Source organism: Neoarius graeffei, chromosome 1 (genome assembly GCF_027579695.1).
Source record: "Neoarius graeffei isolate fNeoGra1 chromosome 1, fNeoGra1.pri, whole genome shotgun sequence".
Taxonomy (NCBI): Eukaryota; Metazoa; Chordata; class Actinopteri; order Siluriformes; family Ariidae; genus Neoarius; species Neoarius graeffei.
The window spans coordinates 44,296,396-44,317,317 of record NC_083569.1 but is presented as its reverse complement, the minus strand read 5'-3'; the positions used below and the strand labels follow the sequence as shown (position 1 = coordinate 44,317,317).

At 39.5% G+C, this 20,922-nt stretch overlaps 1 gene segment (V, D, J or C); it reads left to right on the top strand.

Moving 5' to 3' along the window:
- Positions 1-18,927: 18,927 nt before the first annotated feature.
- Positions 18,928-19,543, top strand: LOC132884968 (Ig kappa chain V-VI region NQ5-61.1.2-like). The segment is given in 2 exon segments: positions 18,928-19,020; positions 19,188-19,543. Coding segments are annotated over 2 exon segments (399 nt in total).
- Positions 19,544-20,922: the final 1,379 nt, after the last annotated feature.

Below are 20,922 nucleotides of genomic sequence, written 5' to 3'. Positions count from 1 at the left end.
GCCATATTCCACCTTCTACTTCTACTTCTGGTTCTACTTCTGCTTTTACTTCTACCTTTTCTTCTGGAAAACCCTACTATATACAATTCTACTACAACGGCTGCGGCTACAAGCTCTCCCTACCTGTGCACGGTTTTTATGTTTTTTGTGTGTATTTTTGTGTGTTGTTCGTCTGTACTGGACTTCAATATCCACTACAACCATATGAACTTACTGGACATTGGTTTCCAGCAGAAAATGACGGTTTGTAGCGATTTCAATCGCATGCACAACATTCCAGACGAGATAGTGAGACCAGCGGGGTCTCCGTGGATTGTTATCAGAGGCAAAGCGAAGGAGGCGGCGTCAGGAGCGGAAGCAAAAGCGAGGCTGCAGAGCCGGCCTGTTAACTAAGCTCAGAAAACAGCCACTCAAACCTCCACTACTAAGCCTCTACCTCTCCAACACCAGATCCATGTAAACAAGACGGACGATTTGGAATTACAGCTGGAATTACCTTATTCTATAATCGGCTGGTCAGTGCTATACTCAATACTTAAGTGACTTACCCATCCAATGAGGATTCTTGTTTACAAGATGCCACATCTGAGTCGCTGACAAATCCTGAATTTCTGTAAAGATAACTGTCCAGAGATTTATAAGCATGCAGTGCTTCACCACTGAACAGCGAGGGAAAGTTAATGAGGTAATTATACACATCTGGGTATTCCGCTGGCAGTTCAAAATCCGGTCATGAAAACTCCGTCCGGTAAGCCATAAGGGTCACTAATCTGTAGATCGTTTATTTTAGACATATATCTAGTTATCTGTTCATTAGAAAAATGAGCCGTGTAGTCTGTCGGTTGAAATTGATCCATTCTGTACACGAGTGCAGCAGTATTCAGCGGTGTTTTTGACCGACAAGATGGCGGTTGTGTACTTTCCGGTCACGTGACTGCAAGATCTCTATAGTCGGGAGACAGAGGGCACTGTGAGTTGTGGGAAATGTAGTCCATGGTGTCCATGTTTGTAGTTTGGACAGGTTCAGCAGGTTTACTGACACTATGATTTTCAATTAGAGTAATTATTCTACACACAGAGTGACAGTAAATATTCACAGTGTGTACGAAAACCCTGATGGTATCCAACCACAACAGGAAATGATATTCACAAGCAACAGTATGAAGTGTGAAAATGTCTTTGTACACACATGTCAAACTCTACAGGAGTCTTAAAACTAAATTTATTCAAACAGTTAAGACTTATGTCTCTCTTTCAGTCCCAAATAGAACAATTATTCCCAGAACTAATTGTGTCTTCAAGAATTAACATCTGTAAAAGTACAAATGACTTTTTATTGTGTATAGATAACCTCATTCCTGCAAAACAGATCATGGTTGTGTGTCATTAATGCTACTGATGGCCATTTCTTTCCTACTACCTGTCAGACCTGACCAGCAGTCCCATATGAATAGGTCAGTATAATTCAGCAGTGCACTGGGCATAAACCCCTTTTCTTGCTCTGAGAACAATGGTGTTTTTTTTTTTGTTGTTGTTGTTTTTTTAAATATTCATCTAGAAGCAATGCCTTTTGGTCAACCCTAAACGTGTACATGGCAGCAGCATCCATCCATCCATCCATCCATCCATCCATCCATTATCTGTAGCTGCTTATCCTGTACAGGTTCGCAGGCAAGCTGGAGGCTATCCCAGCTGATTATGGGCGAGAGGCAGGGTGCACCCTGGACAAGTCGCCAGGTCATCGCAGCGCATGGCAGCGTCAGTACATGCAAAAAGTACATGGCCCTATTACTTTTGGTCTTTTAAACAGGAAGGACCACATATTAAAATTGTTGTAATTCCTATACAGTTCACATAATTTGGACATAAATCGCCTCAAATTAAAGCCGAAGGTCTGATGTCTGCACTTTGATGTATTATTATTATTGTTGTTGTTGTTGTTTTTAAGTTGAATTTATATAGCATCTTTCACAGACCCAAGGTCACGTTACAGTAAAAAAAAAATGCTACACTAAACAGAGAAGGAGGAAGAGAAGTATTCATGGAAAAGATAAGTCTTTAAATCAGATTTTAAGATTGAAAAAGAAGAGCAGTCATGGAGAGACTGAGGAGAGAATTCCAGAGCATGGGGGCCATGGCACTGAAGGGCCTGCCTCCCAAAGTGGATAGTCTGGTGTATGGGAAAGTAAGTAAGTTGCAAGAAGAGGACCTGAGAGAACGAGAGGGAGAGTAGGGGCTCAGGAGTTCACTGAGGTAGATAACCTCAGATAATCTTTTCCTACTTTGTAAATGTAGGACCGGTCTTAGCAGAACAAATCCCAGATCCAGGAACATCTGTTGAAAATCTGGGCAATTTGATAGATAATAATCCTTTTTCAATGTTCCTCACAGCAGTGGAAGAAAAAGAACTTGTTGATATTGTTGGGAAATGTATGAACAAAAAATCTACCGACTGTGATGACATTGACATGATGATATTAAAAAATGCTATTGATGGAATATCCAAACCATTCACATATATATGCAATTTGTCATTTCTAACCGGTACATTTCCAAACAGAATGAAAACAGCAAAAGTCATTTCTCTGTACAAATCTGGGAGCAAACACCACTTCACAAACTACAGACCTGTCTCACTACTTCCGCAATTCTCCAAAATTCTCGAAAAACTTTTCAATAACCGATTGGATAAATTTATTGACAAACATAAACTACTTAGTGACAGTCAATATGGATTTAGAGCATATAGATCAACATCACTGGCTTTAATAGAATTAGTTGAAGAAATCACCAATTCCATAGAGCAGAAAAAACATGCAGTTGGAATATTCATTGATTTAAAGAAAGCATTTGATACAATAAATCATGACATATTAATAAAAAAAAACTGGAACGATATGGCATCAGGGGTATAATTTTAAACTGGGTTAAAAGCTACTTAAGTAACAGGAGACAGTTTGTGAAGCTGGGAAATTGTTCTTCCTCATGTTTGGACATAACTTGTGGTGTTCCCCAGGGGTCAGTGTTAGGACCAAAGTTTTTTATACTATATATCAACGACATATGTAGTGTATCTAAAGTAATGAAGCTTGTCTTGTTTGCTGACGATACAAATATCCTCTTTTCTGGTGATAATTTAATGGAACTATTGCAGGAGATCACAACAGAAATAAGTAAATTAATAATATGGTTCAGCAGTAACAAATTATCATTAAACTTGAACAAATCCAAAGTAATATTATTTGGTAACAACAAAACAAACACACAAATAAATATTCAAATAGATGGGGTTATTATAGAAAGATTTAAGGAAATCAAATTTCTTGGAACAACTATTGATGAAAAACTCAGCTGGAAACCACATATAAAAAACATACAATCCAAAGTATCAAGAAGTATAGCAATATTAAACAAAGTCAAACAGTTTCTAGATCACAATTCACTCCAGATTCTTTACTGTTCCCTGGTTTCACCTTATTTAAGTTACTGTGCAGAGGTATGGGGCAATAATTGCAAAAATACAATACATTCATTATTCATTCTCCAAAAAAGTGCAATAAGGATTATACACAAGGCTGGTTACTGGGATCATACAAATACATTATTCTTACAGTCAGAAATACTGAAATTTGCAGATCTGGTGGACTTTCAAACGGCACAAATATTATTCAATGCAAACAATAATCAACTCCCACATAATATTCAAAAACTGTTCACTGAAAGGGAAGAGAGTTATAATTTTAGGGGTTTATTTAAATTTAAAAATTATAGGGTGCGCACAACCAAGAAAAGTTTTTGTATTTCTGTTTGTGGGGTGAAGTGGTGGAACATTTTGAATGAGGAGCTCAAGGGATGTCCAGACATGAAGCATTTTAAAAAGATGTACAAAAATTTGATTTTCACAAGGTATAAGGACGAAGGGGAATCATAACTGGCTGTTTACTGTGTATTTTTTATTTTGTTCCTTTTTGAGTCATTGTCTATTTGTTTTGTTTTTATTTTTCTCCATTGTGAGTATGGTATGGTATGTGCAGACATATGGATATGCATATATAATTAATTATATGATATAGTCATAGAGAATTGATATCTGAATAGGTGAAGTAATAATTAATATACAGTGTGTGTGTGTGTGTGTGTGTGTGTGTGTGTGTGTGTGTGTGTGTGTGCATGTACGTGCGTGTGTGCATATATAAGGAAGCTAGATAATCAATTTATATTGACTTACGAACATGGGTGGGATTAAATAAGTTTTTACTTCAGCCCACTCCTTTTCGGACATGTAAACTCAAAACTGCTTAGTGCGTCCTTGTTTGTATTTTTGTTTTGTTTTGATTTTTATATTATATTATTATTACCTATATTATTTATGCTTTATTTTCTAATTTAGTAGCTTTTTTACATGTTCTTGTTGCAAACGCTGTTTCTTGTTTTCTGTTTATTTATTCATTGTTTGTTTACATGTTTGAAATAAAGATAAACATAAACATTAAGATATATTTCACGTTTAACACAAAATTGCCATTATTTACCTATCTACGTTGTATTGAGCATACATATTTTACTTCAGTTCTGCCTTCATATTAACCATCAGGGTGGACCAAAATCAGAAGATAAAGTTGGCAAGCAAGCTTCAGAAATTAAATATTCCATGTATTCCCAGAAGGACTACTTATGCCAAATGTCTTGCATTATTTCTCGCATTGTTTTTTTCTGTTCAATAATTGAGGAAATTTCAAATCTTGGTTAATGTTGGCTGAGAAGGTGGCCAATCCCCAACCCAGAAAATGACGTCACTTTATAAAGGAAAGACTCATGTTGTATAGAATAATAAAAAGTGCAATAAAGAGTGCTCAGCTGAGAGCATTTATTTTACATCCAGATCAAATTGTTTTTACCATACATGCTGTTTTATTCTTTTTCATCACAGGTATCAAATCACATCAATAATAGTATAAAAATATAAAAAGAGAAAAAAAGAAAAAATTCCAAAATTGCTGTTTTTTTTTCTGATTAATGTTGATGACAGAAGCTGTTCTTGGAGTGACACTGGAGCAAAAAGATGACTATGACAAACGAAGTGGAGAAAAGTTTGTACATCAGTTGTAAAGTGACCGGATTATCCAACACTTATGTTCGCTGGTACCAAAAGAAAGATGATGAAGCTCTCACAAAGATCGTATATGAGAACAAAGATAATCCTTACCCTCTCGACACAGGAGACTTTATAGTGAGGACCCAGTCTGATAATTATGATCTAAGGATCAAAATACTGAAGGCAAATAACTCAGCAGATTATTACTTTGCCAGCTGGGAACGCTCCCACAGTTACAGTAAATATGTATAGTGTGTACAAAAACCCGATGTTACACAGCTACAACAGAAACACTACAGGAGTCTCTTAACTACATTTATTCAAACCCAGGTAAATGCCTACTGTCACCAAAACATGAATAAAAGATGAAAAAGAAGTGTCAAATTGCCTTTGGTTCCTCCCGTTCCTAGGTCTAGTCCAAATAACTTGTCTTATAAAATACATTCTTGTATAATATAATATATTATAAAATATCTTGCGCTTTTGGTCATATTTTATCCCCAGTAATCAGAAAATAACAAATACATCAAGCCTAGTTTAATGTTGGCTGACAAGGTGGCCAAATCCCGTCCCAGGAAATGACATCATTACTTGATCAAGAAACGATACATATTGCAAAGAAGCATGAATGGAACAGATACAGATGCAATAAAGAGTGCTGAACTGAGAGCATATTTTATTTTACAACCAAATCAACATGTTTATAGCCATATATGTTGTTCTCTTCTCTTTGGTCTCAGGTAAGTACCATAGCAATGGAATAAAAATGAAAATAAGAGGGGAAAAAACAGAAGAGCGATTTTACACACTAATGTTTTTACAGAAACTGTTCTGGGAGTGACACTGGAGCAAAAGGATCTCTCTATGACGAAACAGGCAGACAAAAGTGCGTATATCAGCTGCAAAGTGACTGATTTATCCAGAGACTATGTTCACTGGTACCAAAAGAAAGATGGTGAAGCCCTCACAAGGATCCTGTATGTCAAAAAAGGTAGCCCACCTGTTCTTGATAATAACCATCCTGAAGCAAAGGACTTTGGTGTGAGGATACAGAATGATGATTATGAACTGAAGATAGCAAAACTGAAGACAAGCCACACAGCAGTTTATTACTGCGCCAGCTGGGATAGCTCCCACAGTGACAGTAAATATGTACAGTCTGTACAAAAACCCTGATGGTATCCAACCACAACAGGAAATGATATTCACAAGCAACAGTATGAAGTGTGAAAGTGTGTTTGTACACACATGTCAAATTCTACAGGAGTCTTAAAAATAAATGTATTCAAACAGTAATGACTTGTCTCTCTTTCAGTTCTAAATAGAACAATTATTCCCAGTGAACTATTGTGTCTTCAAGAATTAACATCTGTAAAAGTACAAATGACTTTGTATTGTGTATAGGTAATCTCATTCCTGCAGAACAGATCATGGTTGTGTGTCGTTAATGCTACTGATGGCCATTTCTTTCCTACTACCCATCAGACCTGACCTGCAGTCCCATTTGAACAGGTCAGTATAATTCAGCAGTGCACTGGGCATAACCCCCTTTTTTTGCTCTGTATACCATGGTTATTTATTTATTTATTTATTTATGATTATTCAGCTAGAAGCAATGCCTTTGGGTCAACCCTAAAAGTGTACATGGCAGCATCAGTACATGCAAAAAGTACATGGCCCTATTACTTTTGGTCTTTTAAACAGGAAAGAGCACATATAAAAATTGCTATAATTCCTACACAGTTCACATGATTCGGACATAAATCCCTTCAAATTAAAGCTGAATGATGTCTGCATTTTGAGGTATTATTATTATTATTATTATTATGAAGTTGAACTTATACAGCAACTTTCACAGACCCAAGGTTGCTTTACAGGAAAAAAAGATTACTACAGCAAACAGGAAGAGAAGTGTTCATGGAAAAGGCAAGTATTTAAATCAGATTTTAAGGTTGAAAAAGAAGAGCAATCACAGAGAGATTGAGGGAGAGAATTCCAGAGTGTGGGGACCATGGCACTGAAGGGCCTGCCTCCCAAAGTAGATAGTCTGGTGTGTGGGAGAGTAAGTTAGTTGGAGGAAGAGGACCTGAGAGAATGAGAGGGAGATTTGCTCAGGAGTTCACTGAGGTAGAGGGGAGTCAGGTTATGTAGAGCTTTAAAGGGGAGAAGCAGTATTTTGAATTTTATCTGGGACAGGACCGGTAACCAGTGTCACTGAGAGAGGATGGGGGCGATATGGGCCATGCATTTTGTGTGAGTGAGAACTCTGGAAGTAAAGGAATTCAATATTTAATTCAACTCTACGATATTCTGTGGTAGACAACTAAAAAATATAACTTTGTCAAAATCCAAATATTCATGTCCATGCCTGTATATATTTATAGCAGATATTTTTAGGGCAGTTTGTCCTCAAAGTAACAAGATTCAACAGAAGTGTTTCTCAGTATAAAGGAAAATGTTCATTTTTGTTCCTATCAGATTACATTGCATTTCCTTTTCTTATTTGAAACTTTAAAACATATTTACAAGTAAAAAATAAAAGTGTTACTGGTGGCCTGCATCAACAGAAAATTCATCAAAAAGTAGTCAACAGGATTCACTGTTTAATGGTAAACAGTTTGTGTTCAGTAATCAGGAAACAACTAATACACCAACTCTGGGTTGGCTGCCAAGGTGACCAATCCCCACCCCCGGAAATTACATCATTATAAAGAAAAGACTCATGTTCTATACTCACATTAATCCAAAAACAGGTGTAGTAAAGAGTGCTGAACTGAGAACTTCTTTTATTTTACAACTAAATCAAAATGTTTATTGCCATATATGCTATTTTTTTCTCTTTGGTCACAGGTAAGTATCAAATCACTGAAAACAAACAAACATAGAAACAAAAACAATCAAAGAACACCCCTCAAAACAAACAAACAAAATTGCTGTTTTACTACTTATTTTTTTATTATTATTCTTTTACAGAAGCTGTTCTGGGAGTGACACTGGAGCAAAAAGAGCTCTCCATGACAAGAGAAGTGGACAAAAGTCTGTATATCAGTTGCAAAGTGACTGGCTTATCCACCACTTATGTTCACTGGTACCAAAAGAAAGAAGGCGAAGGTCTCAGAAGAATCTTGTATGTCAGCCGCGGAAGCAAACCTGTTCTTGATAATAACCATCCTGAAGCAAAGGAGTTCGGTGTGAGGATACAGTCTGATAATTATGATCTGAGGATAGCAAAACTGAAGACAAGTCACACAGCAGTTTATTACTGCGCCAGCTGGGAAAGCACACACAGTGACACTAAATATGTACAGTGTGTACAAAAACCTTGATGGTATCCAACCACAACAGGAACTCTGCAGGAGTCATTAAACTAAATTTAATCAAACAATGATATGTTTATTTGAATTTTTTTTATAAACTAGACAATCAAAATGAAATTAAAGACTTCTTCCCATTGAACTACTGTGTCTTGAAGATTTAACATCCATAAAAGTAGAATAAAAAAATACACTTGACAAGAGAATCATAACCAAATTTATTCAAACACTTTTATTTCAAAAACTTTTTGAAATTTCATGTCTTCATCAAGGGCAGCATGGTGGTGTAGTGGTTAGCACTGTCACCTCACAGCAAGAAGGTTCTGGGTTCAAACCCCGTGGCCGCTGAGGGCCTTTCTGTGTGGAGTTTGCATGTTCTCCCCGTGTCTGCATGGGTTTCCTCCAGGTGCTCTGGTTTCCCCCACAGTCCAAAGACATGCAGGTTAGGTTAACTGGTGACTCTAAATTGACCGTGGATGTGAATGTGAGTGTGAATGGTTGTTTGTCTCTGTGTCAGCCCTGCAATCACCTGGCAACTTGTCCAGGGTGTACCCCGCCTTTCGCCCATAGTCAGCTGGGATAGGCTCCAGCTTGCCTGCGACCCTGTAGAACAGGATAAGCGGCTACAGATAATGGATGGATGGATGTCTTCATCAAATAAACTATGATTTTCAAATAGAATAATTATTCCTAGTGAACTAGTGTGTGTTGAAGATTCAACATCCATAAAGCTAGAATTTACTCTTTTGTTCTCTGATGTGCACAAACATTTAGTATTTACAAATATCTGCTGATCACCACTGGTTCCATCCAGAACCCTTGTTTCCTTTCTGCACAGTGGCTAAACATGTACACCCTACATAGCTGAGGAAATATAACATGATAGATTACAGATAAGTTAGTTATGCCATCTGATCAGTCAGATGCCTCCAAGTCCAGAGAAGTCAACGGCGGTTCTGGATACAATTAACATCAGGCTTACTTGTTGCATAGTAAAGTTTTAACTGGCATTTGTGGATGTAATTATATGTGCCCAAATCCAGAATCCAGGGACACATGTCCGCCCAGGGGCATTTTGAGTTACTGACAGATTCAGAAAGTACAGTTTCTAAGCTTTCCAATGATGCCTTCCACGTGGAGATCTGACAATATTTGAAGAATGTGTGGCCTTTTGAAAGTGTATACCTCTTAAAACAGAAAAGGGAGAAAATCGTCTTCAAAGTTTTCCATCTCAGCTACTCTGGGTGTAGGGCGGGCACATAATGGTGCTCATTTGCATGATATTAAGGAAAGCCCTACCCCCTACGAGCTAGCACGATACTACTTTCATGTAAACAAAGATCACCACGTCAATTTTCCTTCCATTCAAAGTATGCCCAACACAATTATGAAGTACAAAAATAAGTCCTAAAGTATACTTTAATGTTTTGTGGTTGAAAAATTACTCACACCGTAAGAAAGATAGCACGATGATGACACAACTAACACAACGCTAGTTTCATGTAAAGCCTCGGTCACAACCGGCCGTACGTGCTCCTACGGCCGGTCTACATGCAAAAAACGCAAGAAACGCACGGAGAGCGCGTGTGAAACGCACGAGAGCGCGCGTGTGATGTGCTGATTTTCGAGCCGCAGACCGGCCGCAGAGGTTCTTTGTCATGTCAAACGAACTCTACGGGCGCTTACGTTTTTTCAGGTTGCAAGACAAACTTACGGCCAACGCGCGTCTTTCTCCATGAACAAAAAAAAAAAAACGCAGCGATTTGGGAAACGCCAAAAATCACACGGCCAAAAAATCGTATGTCCGGTTGTGACTTAGGCTTAACCAAACCACAACACTCTCCGTTACATGCAAAAATAACCACACAGCCTTAGATTAATAAACTTACCCCATCAGAAAGAGAAACGGCGCCTTGCACACACCAATGCCTCCGATGGAATGTAATCCTAGCTTCCTTTTGGTTGGGTTTTTTTGCTAGAAATGGTTATCTCCGATGTAAATACCGTGCGTCTGTTTGCTTCGCGGTGTTTCAGCTCCTCTGCGCTCTGTTTAGCTTGCTCATTCCATAGTGAAATTACATGCCTGTATGCAGCTTAAGTAGCTACGAGCTCAGCTCGTATCATACAGCTGATTCGCGAAAAAAAAAAACAAAAGACTTAAATCATCATGTGAATGGCCCATATGGTAATTTACCCCCCCCCCCCCCAGCAGGCTACAGTCCTGACAAAAACGAGACAATTTGCAACAAAAAATGTATGCTTTTCCAACAAAACAATCTATTATCTGAAATACTGATTGCATTCTTCAAGATCTCAACTTGCACATGATGGAAAAAAACAAATCACAAATTTCGAAAAAAAAATGCTTCTTTTGCGATTATCTCGGATTCGTTTCGGCCGAAATGTGTCCCTGGATTCGGTGAGGCGTCACATATATTGTAGTGCTTAACAAAGTTTGCCAAAGTAATCCTGAGCCCGTGTGGTTATATCAGCTATAGATGAATGACGGTTCTTGATACAGTGCCATATGAGGGATCGGAGATCACGGTTGTTCAGCTTAGGCTTGTGCCCTTGCTCTTTACACACCGAAATTCCTCCAGGGTTCTTGAAATGTCTGATGATTTTATGCACCATAGACGGTGGAAATATCCAAATCTCTTTTTTATATTTCATTGAAGAACATTGCTTTTAAATATTTTAATAATTTTTTCAAGCATTTGTTGACAAACTGGAGATGCGCGGTCCAGCTTTGCTCCTTAAAGACTAGGCCTTTTCTGGATACTGATTTTGTACCAAATCATGATTACAATCACCTTTTGACATCAGCGGTTTCAAAAGACATCATTATTTAATTGTTTTACCTTATTACTTGCCCTAAATTGTCCCCATCCCAACTTATTTGGAATGTGTTACTGGTCTGAGACGCAGGAATGGATGTATATTAACAAATGAAATGAAGTTGACCATAGAAAACATGAAATATCTTTGGTTCAGACTGTCTGCAATTAAATTCAAGTCAAAGTAAATGTAGAAACCACTGATTCCTTGGTTTGTTTGCATTTTCCATACTGCCCCAATTTATAAATATCTATATATTTCACATTTAACGTAAAATTGCCATTATTTACCTATCTACGTTGTATTAAGCATACATATTACTTCAGTGGGAATTCTGCCCTTGTATTAACGCATAGGGTGGACCAAGATCAGAAGCAATGCGAAAGTTGGCAAGCCAGCTTTAGAAATTAAATATACTACATCTTCCCAGCACGACTAATAACGCCAAATGTCTTGCATTATTTCTAACATTGTTTTTTTCTGTTCAACAAATGAGGAAATACCAAATCTTGGTTAATGTTGGCTGAGAAGGTGGCCAATCCCCACCCCAGAAAATGACATCACTTTATAAAGGAAAGACTCATGTTGTATAGAATAATAAAAAGTGTAATAAAGAGTGCTCCGCTGAGCATTTATTTTACATCCAGATCAAACTGTTTTTACTATACATGCTGTTTTATTCTTTTTCATCACAGGTAAGTATCACATCAAAAAAAGTATAACAATATAAAAAGAGGGAAAAAACAAAATACCATATTGCTGTTTTTTTTTCTGATTAATGTTGATGACAGAAGCTGTTCTTGGAGTGACACTGGAGCAAAAATGTCACTCCATGACAAACGAAGTGGAGAAAAGTTTGTGTATCAGTTGCAAAGTGATTGGATTATCCACCACTTATGTTCACTGACCAAAAGAAAGACGGTGAAGGATCATATATGAGAACAAAGATAATCCTTACCAATGGTTGTTTGTCTCTGTGTGTCCGCCCAGTGACAACCTGGCGACTTGTCCAGGGTGTACCCCGCCTCTCGCCCATAGTCAGCTGGGATAGGCTCCAGCTTGCCTGCGACCCTTTAGAACAGGACAAGCGGCTACAGATAATGGATGGATGGATAATCCTTACCCTCTTGACACAGGAGACTTTATAGTGAGGGCCCAGTCTGATAATTATGATCTAAGGATCAAAATACTGAAAGCAAATAACTCAGCAGTTTATTACTGTGCCAGCTGGGAACGCTCCCACAGTTACAGTAAATATGTATAGTGTGTACAAAAACCCTGATGTTACACAGCTACAACAGAAACACTACAGGAGTATCTTAACTACATTTATTCAAACCCAGGTAACTGTCTACTGTCACCAAAACATGAATAAAAGATGAAAAAGAAGTGTCAAATTGCCTTTGGTTCCTCCCGTTCCTAGGTCTAGTCCAAATAACTTGTCTTATAAAATACATTCTTGTATAATATAATACATTATAAAATATATTGTGCTTTTGGTCGTATTTTATCCCCAGTAATCAGAAAATAACAAATACATCAAGTCTAGTTTAATGTTGTCTGAAAAGGTGTCCAAATCCCGTCCCAGGAAATGACATCATTACTTTATCAAGAAACAACACATATTGCAAAGAAGCATGAATGGAACAGATACAGATGCAATAAAGAGTGCTGAACTGAGAGCATATTTTATTTTACAACCAAATCAACATGTTTATAGCCATATATGTTGTTCTCTTCTCTTTGGTCTCAGGTAAGTACCGTAGCAATGGAATAAAAATGAAAACAAGAGGGGAAAGAAATGAATAGCAATTTTATATACTAATGTTTTTACAGAAGCTGTTCTGGGAGTGACACTCAAGCAAAAGGATTTCTCGATGACAAAACAGGCAGGTAAAAGTGTGTATATCAGCTGCAAAGTGACCGGATTATCCACAGACTATGTTCACTGGTACCAAAAGAAAGATGGCGAAGCTTTCACAAGGATCCTGTATGTCAAAAAAGGTAGCTCACCTGTTCTTGATAATAACTATCCTGAAGCAAAGGACTTTGATGTGAAGATACAGAATGATGATTATGCTCTGAAGATAGCAATACTGAAGACAAGCCACACAGCAGTTTATTACTGCGCCAGCTGGGATAGCTCCCACAGTGACAGTAAATATGTACAGTCTGTACAAAAACCCTGATAGTATACAACCACAACAGGAAATGATATTCACAAGCAATGGTATGAAGTGTGAAAGTGTTTGTACACACATGTCAAATTCTACAGGAGTCTTAAAGCTAAATTTATTCAAACACTGATTACTTTTGTGTCTATCAGTTCCAAATAGAACAATTTGTCCCAGTGAATTATTGTGGCTTCAAGAATTAACATCTGTAAAAATACAAATGACTTTTTATAGTGCATACCTTAGAGAATGCCTGTTGGCACTGCTCCATCCACTGGACCGGATCTGGAGCCCCCTTTTTAGTGAGATCGGTTAATGGGCTGGTGACATCTGAATAATTAGGTATAAACCTACAATAATAGCCAGCCAGCCCCAGGAAATGTCTCACCCCCTTTTTGGTCTTGGGCAGGCCACAATCGCTGCAGTCTTTTTAATTTGGGAACACACCTGCCCATGACCCAAGTTGAACTCCAGATACCGTACTTCCACCTGCCCAATTGCACACTTTTTCGGGTTAGCTGTGAGGCCCACATGCCTCAGTGACTTTAGAACAGCCCTCAGATGTTCCAGGTGCCGCGGCCAATCATGGCTATAAATAATGATATCATTGAGGTAGGTGGCGGTGTAGGTGACGTGAGGGCGGAGGATCCTGTCCATGAGTCGCTGGAATGTAGCGGGAGCCCCAAACAACCCAAAAAGAAGCATGACAAATTGGTGTAACCCAAGCGGTGTGAAAAAGGCCATTTTTTCTCGGGATAGAGGAGTCAAAGGGATCTGCCAATATCCTTTCGTTAAATCCAGTGTTGAATAAAAATGAGCAGAAACTAACCGATCAAGCAACTCATCAGTGCGAGGCATTGGGTATGCATCAAATTTAGACACTGCGTTGACCTTTCTATAGTCCACACAGAACTGAACCGACCCGTTGGTCTTGGGAACCAGGACCACTGGGCTGCTGCAGTCACTGTGGGACTCCTTGATTATGCCCATCTCGAGCATGGCCTTGAGTTTGTCCTGAACCACCTTTTTTTTGTGTTCGGGCAGGTGGTAAGGGTGGCTACGCACCACCACTCCTGGGAGCATTTCAATGTGGTGTTCTATAAGGTGGGTGTGGCTGGGTAGGGGTGAGAACACGTCGGAAAATTCCTCCTGCAACTTGGCTACCTCCATGAGTTGGGTCGGTGAGAGGTGGTCTCCACAAGGGACCAGAGTGGTTTGAGATGTTACTTTGGTTACCTCCGGCCCTAGCTCCGCCTTCTCCAGGACTACCAATGCCAACGCCACGGGGACCTCCTCATTCCAATGTTTTAACAGGTTGAGGTGGTAAATTTGCAATGTCCCACCCCTATCCATTCACCTCACCTCATAGTCAATGTCCCCGACTTGCTGTGTGACCTCAAAGGGGCCTTGCCACTTGGCAATTAATTTAGAACTCAACGTGGGCAATAATTCTTTGTCTCCCGGTGTGAACTATCTAAGGTGCATGCCCCTGTCAAACAGCCAGATTTGACGTTCTTGTGCCTACCGCAAATTCTCCTGGGTTAGGTGCATGAGGTGTGCAAGTCAAGAACGTACTGAATTTCATTTTTGCTAGGTGAAGGTCCCTCCTCCCAATTTTCTCATAGCACATCCAAAATGCGGCGGCACGGTGGTGTAGTGGTTAGCGCTGTCACCTCACAGCAAGAAGGTCCGGGTGCGAGCCCCATGGCCAGCGAGGGCCTTTCTGTGCGGAGTTTGCATGTTCTCCCCGTGTCCGCGTGGGTTTCCTCCGGGTGCTCCAGTTTCCCCCACAGTCCAAAGACATGCAGGTTAGGTTAACTGGTGACTCTAAATTGACCGTAGGTGTGAATGTGAGTGTGAATGGTTGTCTATGTGTCAGCCCTGTGATGACCTGGCGACTTGTCCAGGGTGTACCCCGCCTTTCGCCCGTAGTCAGCTGGGATAGGCTCCAGCTTGCCTGCGACCCTGTAGAACAGGATAAAGCGGCTAGAGATAATGAGATGAGATGAGACATCCAAAATGCCATGTGGCTAATGCCCATATAATAACTCGAATGGAGAAAACCCCGTGGAGGCTTGCGGGACCTCTCGTACTGCAAATAACAGGGGCTCGAGCCATTTATCCCAGTAACATACATCTTCACTTACAAATTTCCGGATTATGTTTTTGAGTAGGGCGACACGGTGGTGTAGTGGTTAGCGCTGTCGCCTCACAGCAAGAAGGTCTGGGTTCGAGCCTCGTGGCTGGCGAGAGCCTTTCTGTGTGGAGTTTGCATGTTCTCCCCGTGTCTGCGTGGGTTTCCCCCACAGTCCAAAGATATGCAGGTTAGGTTAACTGGTGACTCTAAATTGACCATAGGTGTGAATGGTTGTCTGTGTCTGTGTGTCAGCCCTGTGATGACCTGGCGACTTGTCCAGGGTGTACCCCGCCTTTCGCCCGTAGTCAGCTGGGATAGGCTCCAGCTTGCCTGTGACCCTGTAGAACAGGATAAAGCGGCTAGAGATAATGAGATGAGATGTTTTTGAGTGTTTGATTAAAACGCTCCACTAAGCCATCCGTTTGTGGGTGATAGACACTGGTGCGGATAGACTTAATCCCCAGTAACCCATACAGTTTGCGCAGTGTGCATGACATATGTAGTGCCTTGGTCTGTCAGGATTTCTTTCAGAATCTCAACCCTGGAGATAATGTGGAAGAGCGCTTCCACAATACTGTGTGCTGAGATATTGCGGAGAGGTACTGCTTCTGGATATTGCGTTGCATAGTCCACCAGAACTAAAATAAAGTGATATCCCCATGCTGACCGATCTAATGGCCTGACTAGATCCATCCCAATTCACTCAAACGGGGTCTCAATTAGAAGAAGAGGGCACAAAGGCGCTTTTGGAGTGGCCGTGGGATTTACTAGTTGGCATTCACGGCATGCCGCACACCACCGACAGACATCCCCACGAATCCCTGGCCAATAGAACTGGGCCATTATTTGGGCTAATGTTTTATCCTGCCCCAGGTGTCCAGCCATGGGATTAAAGTGAGCCGCATGGAATACGAGTTCCCTACGGCTCTTTGGAATTAATAATTCGTTCACCAGTTTGAGTGTCCTGCATCACTCAGTACAATCTATCTTTAATAATTGCAAAATAAGGGAAGGCCAGTGTCATTCTTGGCTGAAGAGTTTGACCATCAATTACTCTCACTTGGTCAAACGCATGCCACAGAGTCTCGTCTCACGACTGCTCTAACGGGAAATCTTCAAGGGAATCCCCGAGAGAGGGAGGAGGAGCGGGCTGCTCCTCACTCCTCATGTCGCTCTGTTGCGGGGCTGACATAGATGGCTCTGTGACAGCTTCTCCAGTCAACGCCACACCAGGATCTTCCCGTAGCATACTAGTGCAGGACCCACTGCGTGTTAAATGTCCCATCAGCTTTTGATGACCCTGGCCAATCAGTTCCCAAAATCAACGGGTGGGTGAGACGAGGATTAACTACCAATTTTATTCTATGTGTTTGGCCCCAGAATAGAATACGGCCAGACACTAAGGGATAATTGTGAACATCCCCGTGCACACACAACACTTTTACCTTTTCTCTGCACTCCCCCTCCTTTTATGCTCCATCCCTGCAACACACACACACACACACACACACACACACACACACACACACACACACACACATTAATTGACACCAGGTGTAATGACTTAGCCACTTACCTTCCCTAAGTGTAGAAGGATAAAGTGGCTAGAGATAATGAGAATGAGGATGACATACATATTGATGGAATTAAGATGTGTTTTGCTCAGTCCAAGGTTTACTGACCGATGTCATCATACCATCACACCATAGTCTGACATCCTACGACCCACACACACCCACAGCTGCATATCCAACGTGTATTTGGGATTAAAAGTTAGATTTAAAGCCATGATTTAAGCTAGTTTTATAGCTACACGTGATTTAGGATTGTTAGATTTAACCAGTCTCTTCAGTGTTGAATTTGAAATTGAAATGATTGAATGTTAGATTTAATGTTAGATTTAAAGCTGCATTAAGTGATTCATGTTAGTTTTATAGTTTTATAGATTTATATTAGCCTTATTGCTGCACAAGGTGTTAAGACTTTATGATTTTAATATTTTAGAGCTTACATATACTATAACAGTGATTTTAAACTATTCCTGTGTAACCTGACCTTCGTCCAGTGGAGAAGACACTTCTTTGTTAGACTAAACATAGTCTTTGTTTAAAATTGTCATGATTGATCCACTCACATACACATGTATAAAACCCCTGTATACTCTTGTCTCAGGGGGGACGTGCGAATAAAGATTGCGAACTAAAGATTGTGGGGTTCCTTTCTTTTTTCTGCGACTCACCCCCAGACGTCTGGGTGACACGAGGGGACTGATCTCGAGATGGTGAGGGCCAGAGGTGAAAAAAACCCTAACAGGTATGAAGTGTGAAAGTGTTTGTACACACATGTCAAATTCTACAGGAGTCTTAAAGCTAAATTTATTCAAACACTGATTACTTTTGTGTCTATCAGTTCCAAATAGAACAATTATTCCCAGTGAATTATTGTGGCTTCAAGAATTAACATCTGTAAAAATACAAATGACTTTTTATAGTGCATAGATAACCTCTTTCCTGCAGAACAAGTTTCAAGTTTGTGTCAGACATGACCCGCAGTGCCATATGAACAGGTCAGTTTAGTTCAGCCATCCACTGGGCATAAACCCCTTTTCTTGCTCTGTGAACATTTTTTTTTTTTGATAGTCAGCTCAAAGCAATGCCTAAAGGTGTACATGGCAGCATCAGTACATGGAACAATTACTCTTGGTCTTTTAAAACGGAAGGACCACATATAAAAGTTGCTATAATTCCTACAGAGTTCACATGATTTCAATTCAGAGTTCAATTTGGATGTAAATCCCCTCAAATTAAAAATACCGGATGTTTCTGTGTTTCCACGTTTGTTTCCAGAAATCCTGAAATTTCGTACAGGAGCAGAAATTCAAGGTGAAAGTCTGCACTTTGAGGTAATATTCATGATTTAATTCAACTCAAGTATATTGTGTGGTCGGCGTCTAAACAAATCTAACTTTATCAACATCAGAAATATTAATGTACATACCTTTATACATTTATAGCAGATGCTCTTAGAGCAGTTTGTTCTCAAAGTAACAAGGTTCAACAGAGGTTTTCTCAGTATAAAGGAACATGTTCATTTTTGTTCCTATTCTTTCCTTTTCTTATTTGAAACTTTTAAAACACATTCATAAAGGAAAAAAAAAGAATTTCTGGCAGCCTGGGTCAACTGAAAATTCATCCCAAAGTAGTAAACAGGGTTCACTGTTTAATAGTAAACAGTTTGTGTTCAGTAATCAGGAAATAACTAAGACACCAAGGGTTGGCTGCCAAGATGACCAATCCCCACCCCCGGAAATGACATCATTATAAAGAAAAGGCTCATGTTCTGTACTTGCATTAATGCAAAAACAGGTGCAGTAAAGAGTGCTGAACTGGGAACTTATTTTATTTTACAACCAAATCAAAATGTTTATTGCCATATATGCTGTTCTCTTCTTTTTGGCCACAGGTATGTATCAGATCACTGAAAAAAAATCATAATAAATAAATGAATAAATAAAACAAACACTCCACCCAAAAAAAAGAAAGAAAGAAAGAAAGAAAGAAAGAAAGAAAAAGAAACTTGCTGTTTTACCTAATTTACTTTAATGTTTTTTAATTATTATTCTTTCCCAGAAGCTGTTCTGGGACTGACAGTGGAGCAAAAAGAGCTCTCCATGACAAAAGAGGAAGGCAAAAGTGTGTACATCAGCTGCAAAGTGACCGGGTTAGCCACGGACAATTATCTCCACTGGTACCAAAAGAAAGACGGCGAAGGTCTCAAAAGGATCCTGTATGTCGGCAGTGGAAGCAAACCTGTTCTTGATAATAACCATCCTGAAGCAAAGGACTTCGATGCGAGGATACAGTCTGATAATTATGCTCTGAAGATAGGAGAACTGAAGACAAGCCACACAGCAGTTTATTACTGCGCCAGCTGGGATGGCTCCCACAGTGACACTAAATATGTAGAGTGTGTACAAAAACCCTGATGGTATCCAACCACAACAGGAACTCTGCAAGAGTCTTTTACCTAAATTTAATCAAACGCTGAAATGTTTATTTGAAATTTCTTTATAGCATAGACCATCAAAATGAAATAAAAGACTGACTCCCAGCGAATTACTGTATCTTGAAGATTCAACATCTATAAAGCTAGAATTTACTCTTTTGTTCTCTAATATTCACTAAAAAGCATTTAGTATTTACAAATATCTGCTGATCACCACTGGTTCCTTCCAGAACCCCTGTTTCCTTTCTCCACAGTGGCTAAACACATAGAGCCTCCATAGCTGAGGAAATATAACATTATAGACAACAGATCTGTCAGTTTTTCCATCTGATCTGTCAGATGCTTCCAAGTGCAGAGAAGCCAATGGCGTTTCTGGACACAGTTAACATAAGGCTTTGTTGTTGCACAGTAAAGTTTTAACTGGTACTTTTGGATGCAACTCTCTATTGTCCTGCTTGAAAAAGTTTGCCAAAGTAATCCCAAGACCATGTGGTTATATCAGGTATAGATGAATGATTGGTTCTTGATGCAGTACCATGTGAAGGATCGGCGATCACTGGTGTTCAGCTTAGGCTTGTGCCCTTGCCCTTTACACACTGAAATTCCTCCAGATTCCTTGATTTGTTAAGTGAGATTATGCACTGTAGAGGATTAAGTATGCAAATCCCTTTGCATCTTTTACTGAGGAAGATAGTTCTTGAAAAGTTTCAAAACATTCTCATGAATTTGTTGATAAACTGGAGATGTGTGGCCCATCGTTACTGCTCAAAGACTCGGCCTTTCCTGGATACTGATTTTGTACAAAATCATGATTACAATCATCTGTTGACATCAGCTGTTTCCAAAGATATCATTATTTAATTGTTTTACCTCATTAATAGCCCTAAATTTCCCTGTCCCAATTTTTTTAGAATGCTTTGCAGGCCTGAAATGCAGGAATGGATGTGTATCAGTGTTGTAGTCAAATCACTAAACCTCGAGTCTGAGTCCAGTCTCAAGTCCCCAGTGTTCATGTCCAAGCCAAGTCCAAGTCATTAAAAAAAAATTTGAGTCGAGTCCACTACTGATCCGAGTCAAGTACAACAGTCCAACAGCACCAATACAGCAGCTGTTTTAACCCCATTAACATTAGTTTGTTCCTGAACATGACATATGAACAGGTGAATGTGCATTCTCTTTGTCAGGGAGTGTGAAGTATTCTGTCAGAGATGGTTGGGAGACGGATACAAGTGCAGAAGATATGTTTATTAATACAAGTGGAGACAGGTAAACAATCCAAGGGTGGGTTTCCCGAAAGTCTCTTCAGGCTAAGAGTGTCTTTAATATATTTAACATATATTAATATATTTAATATGTATA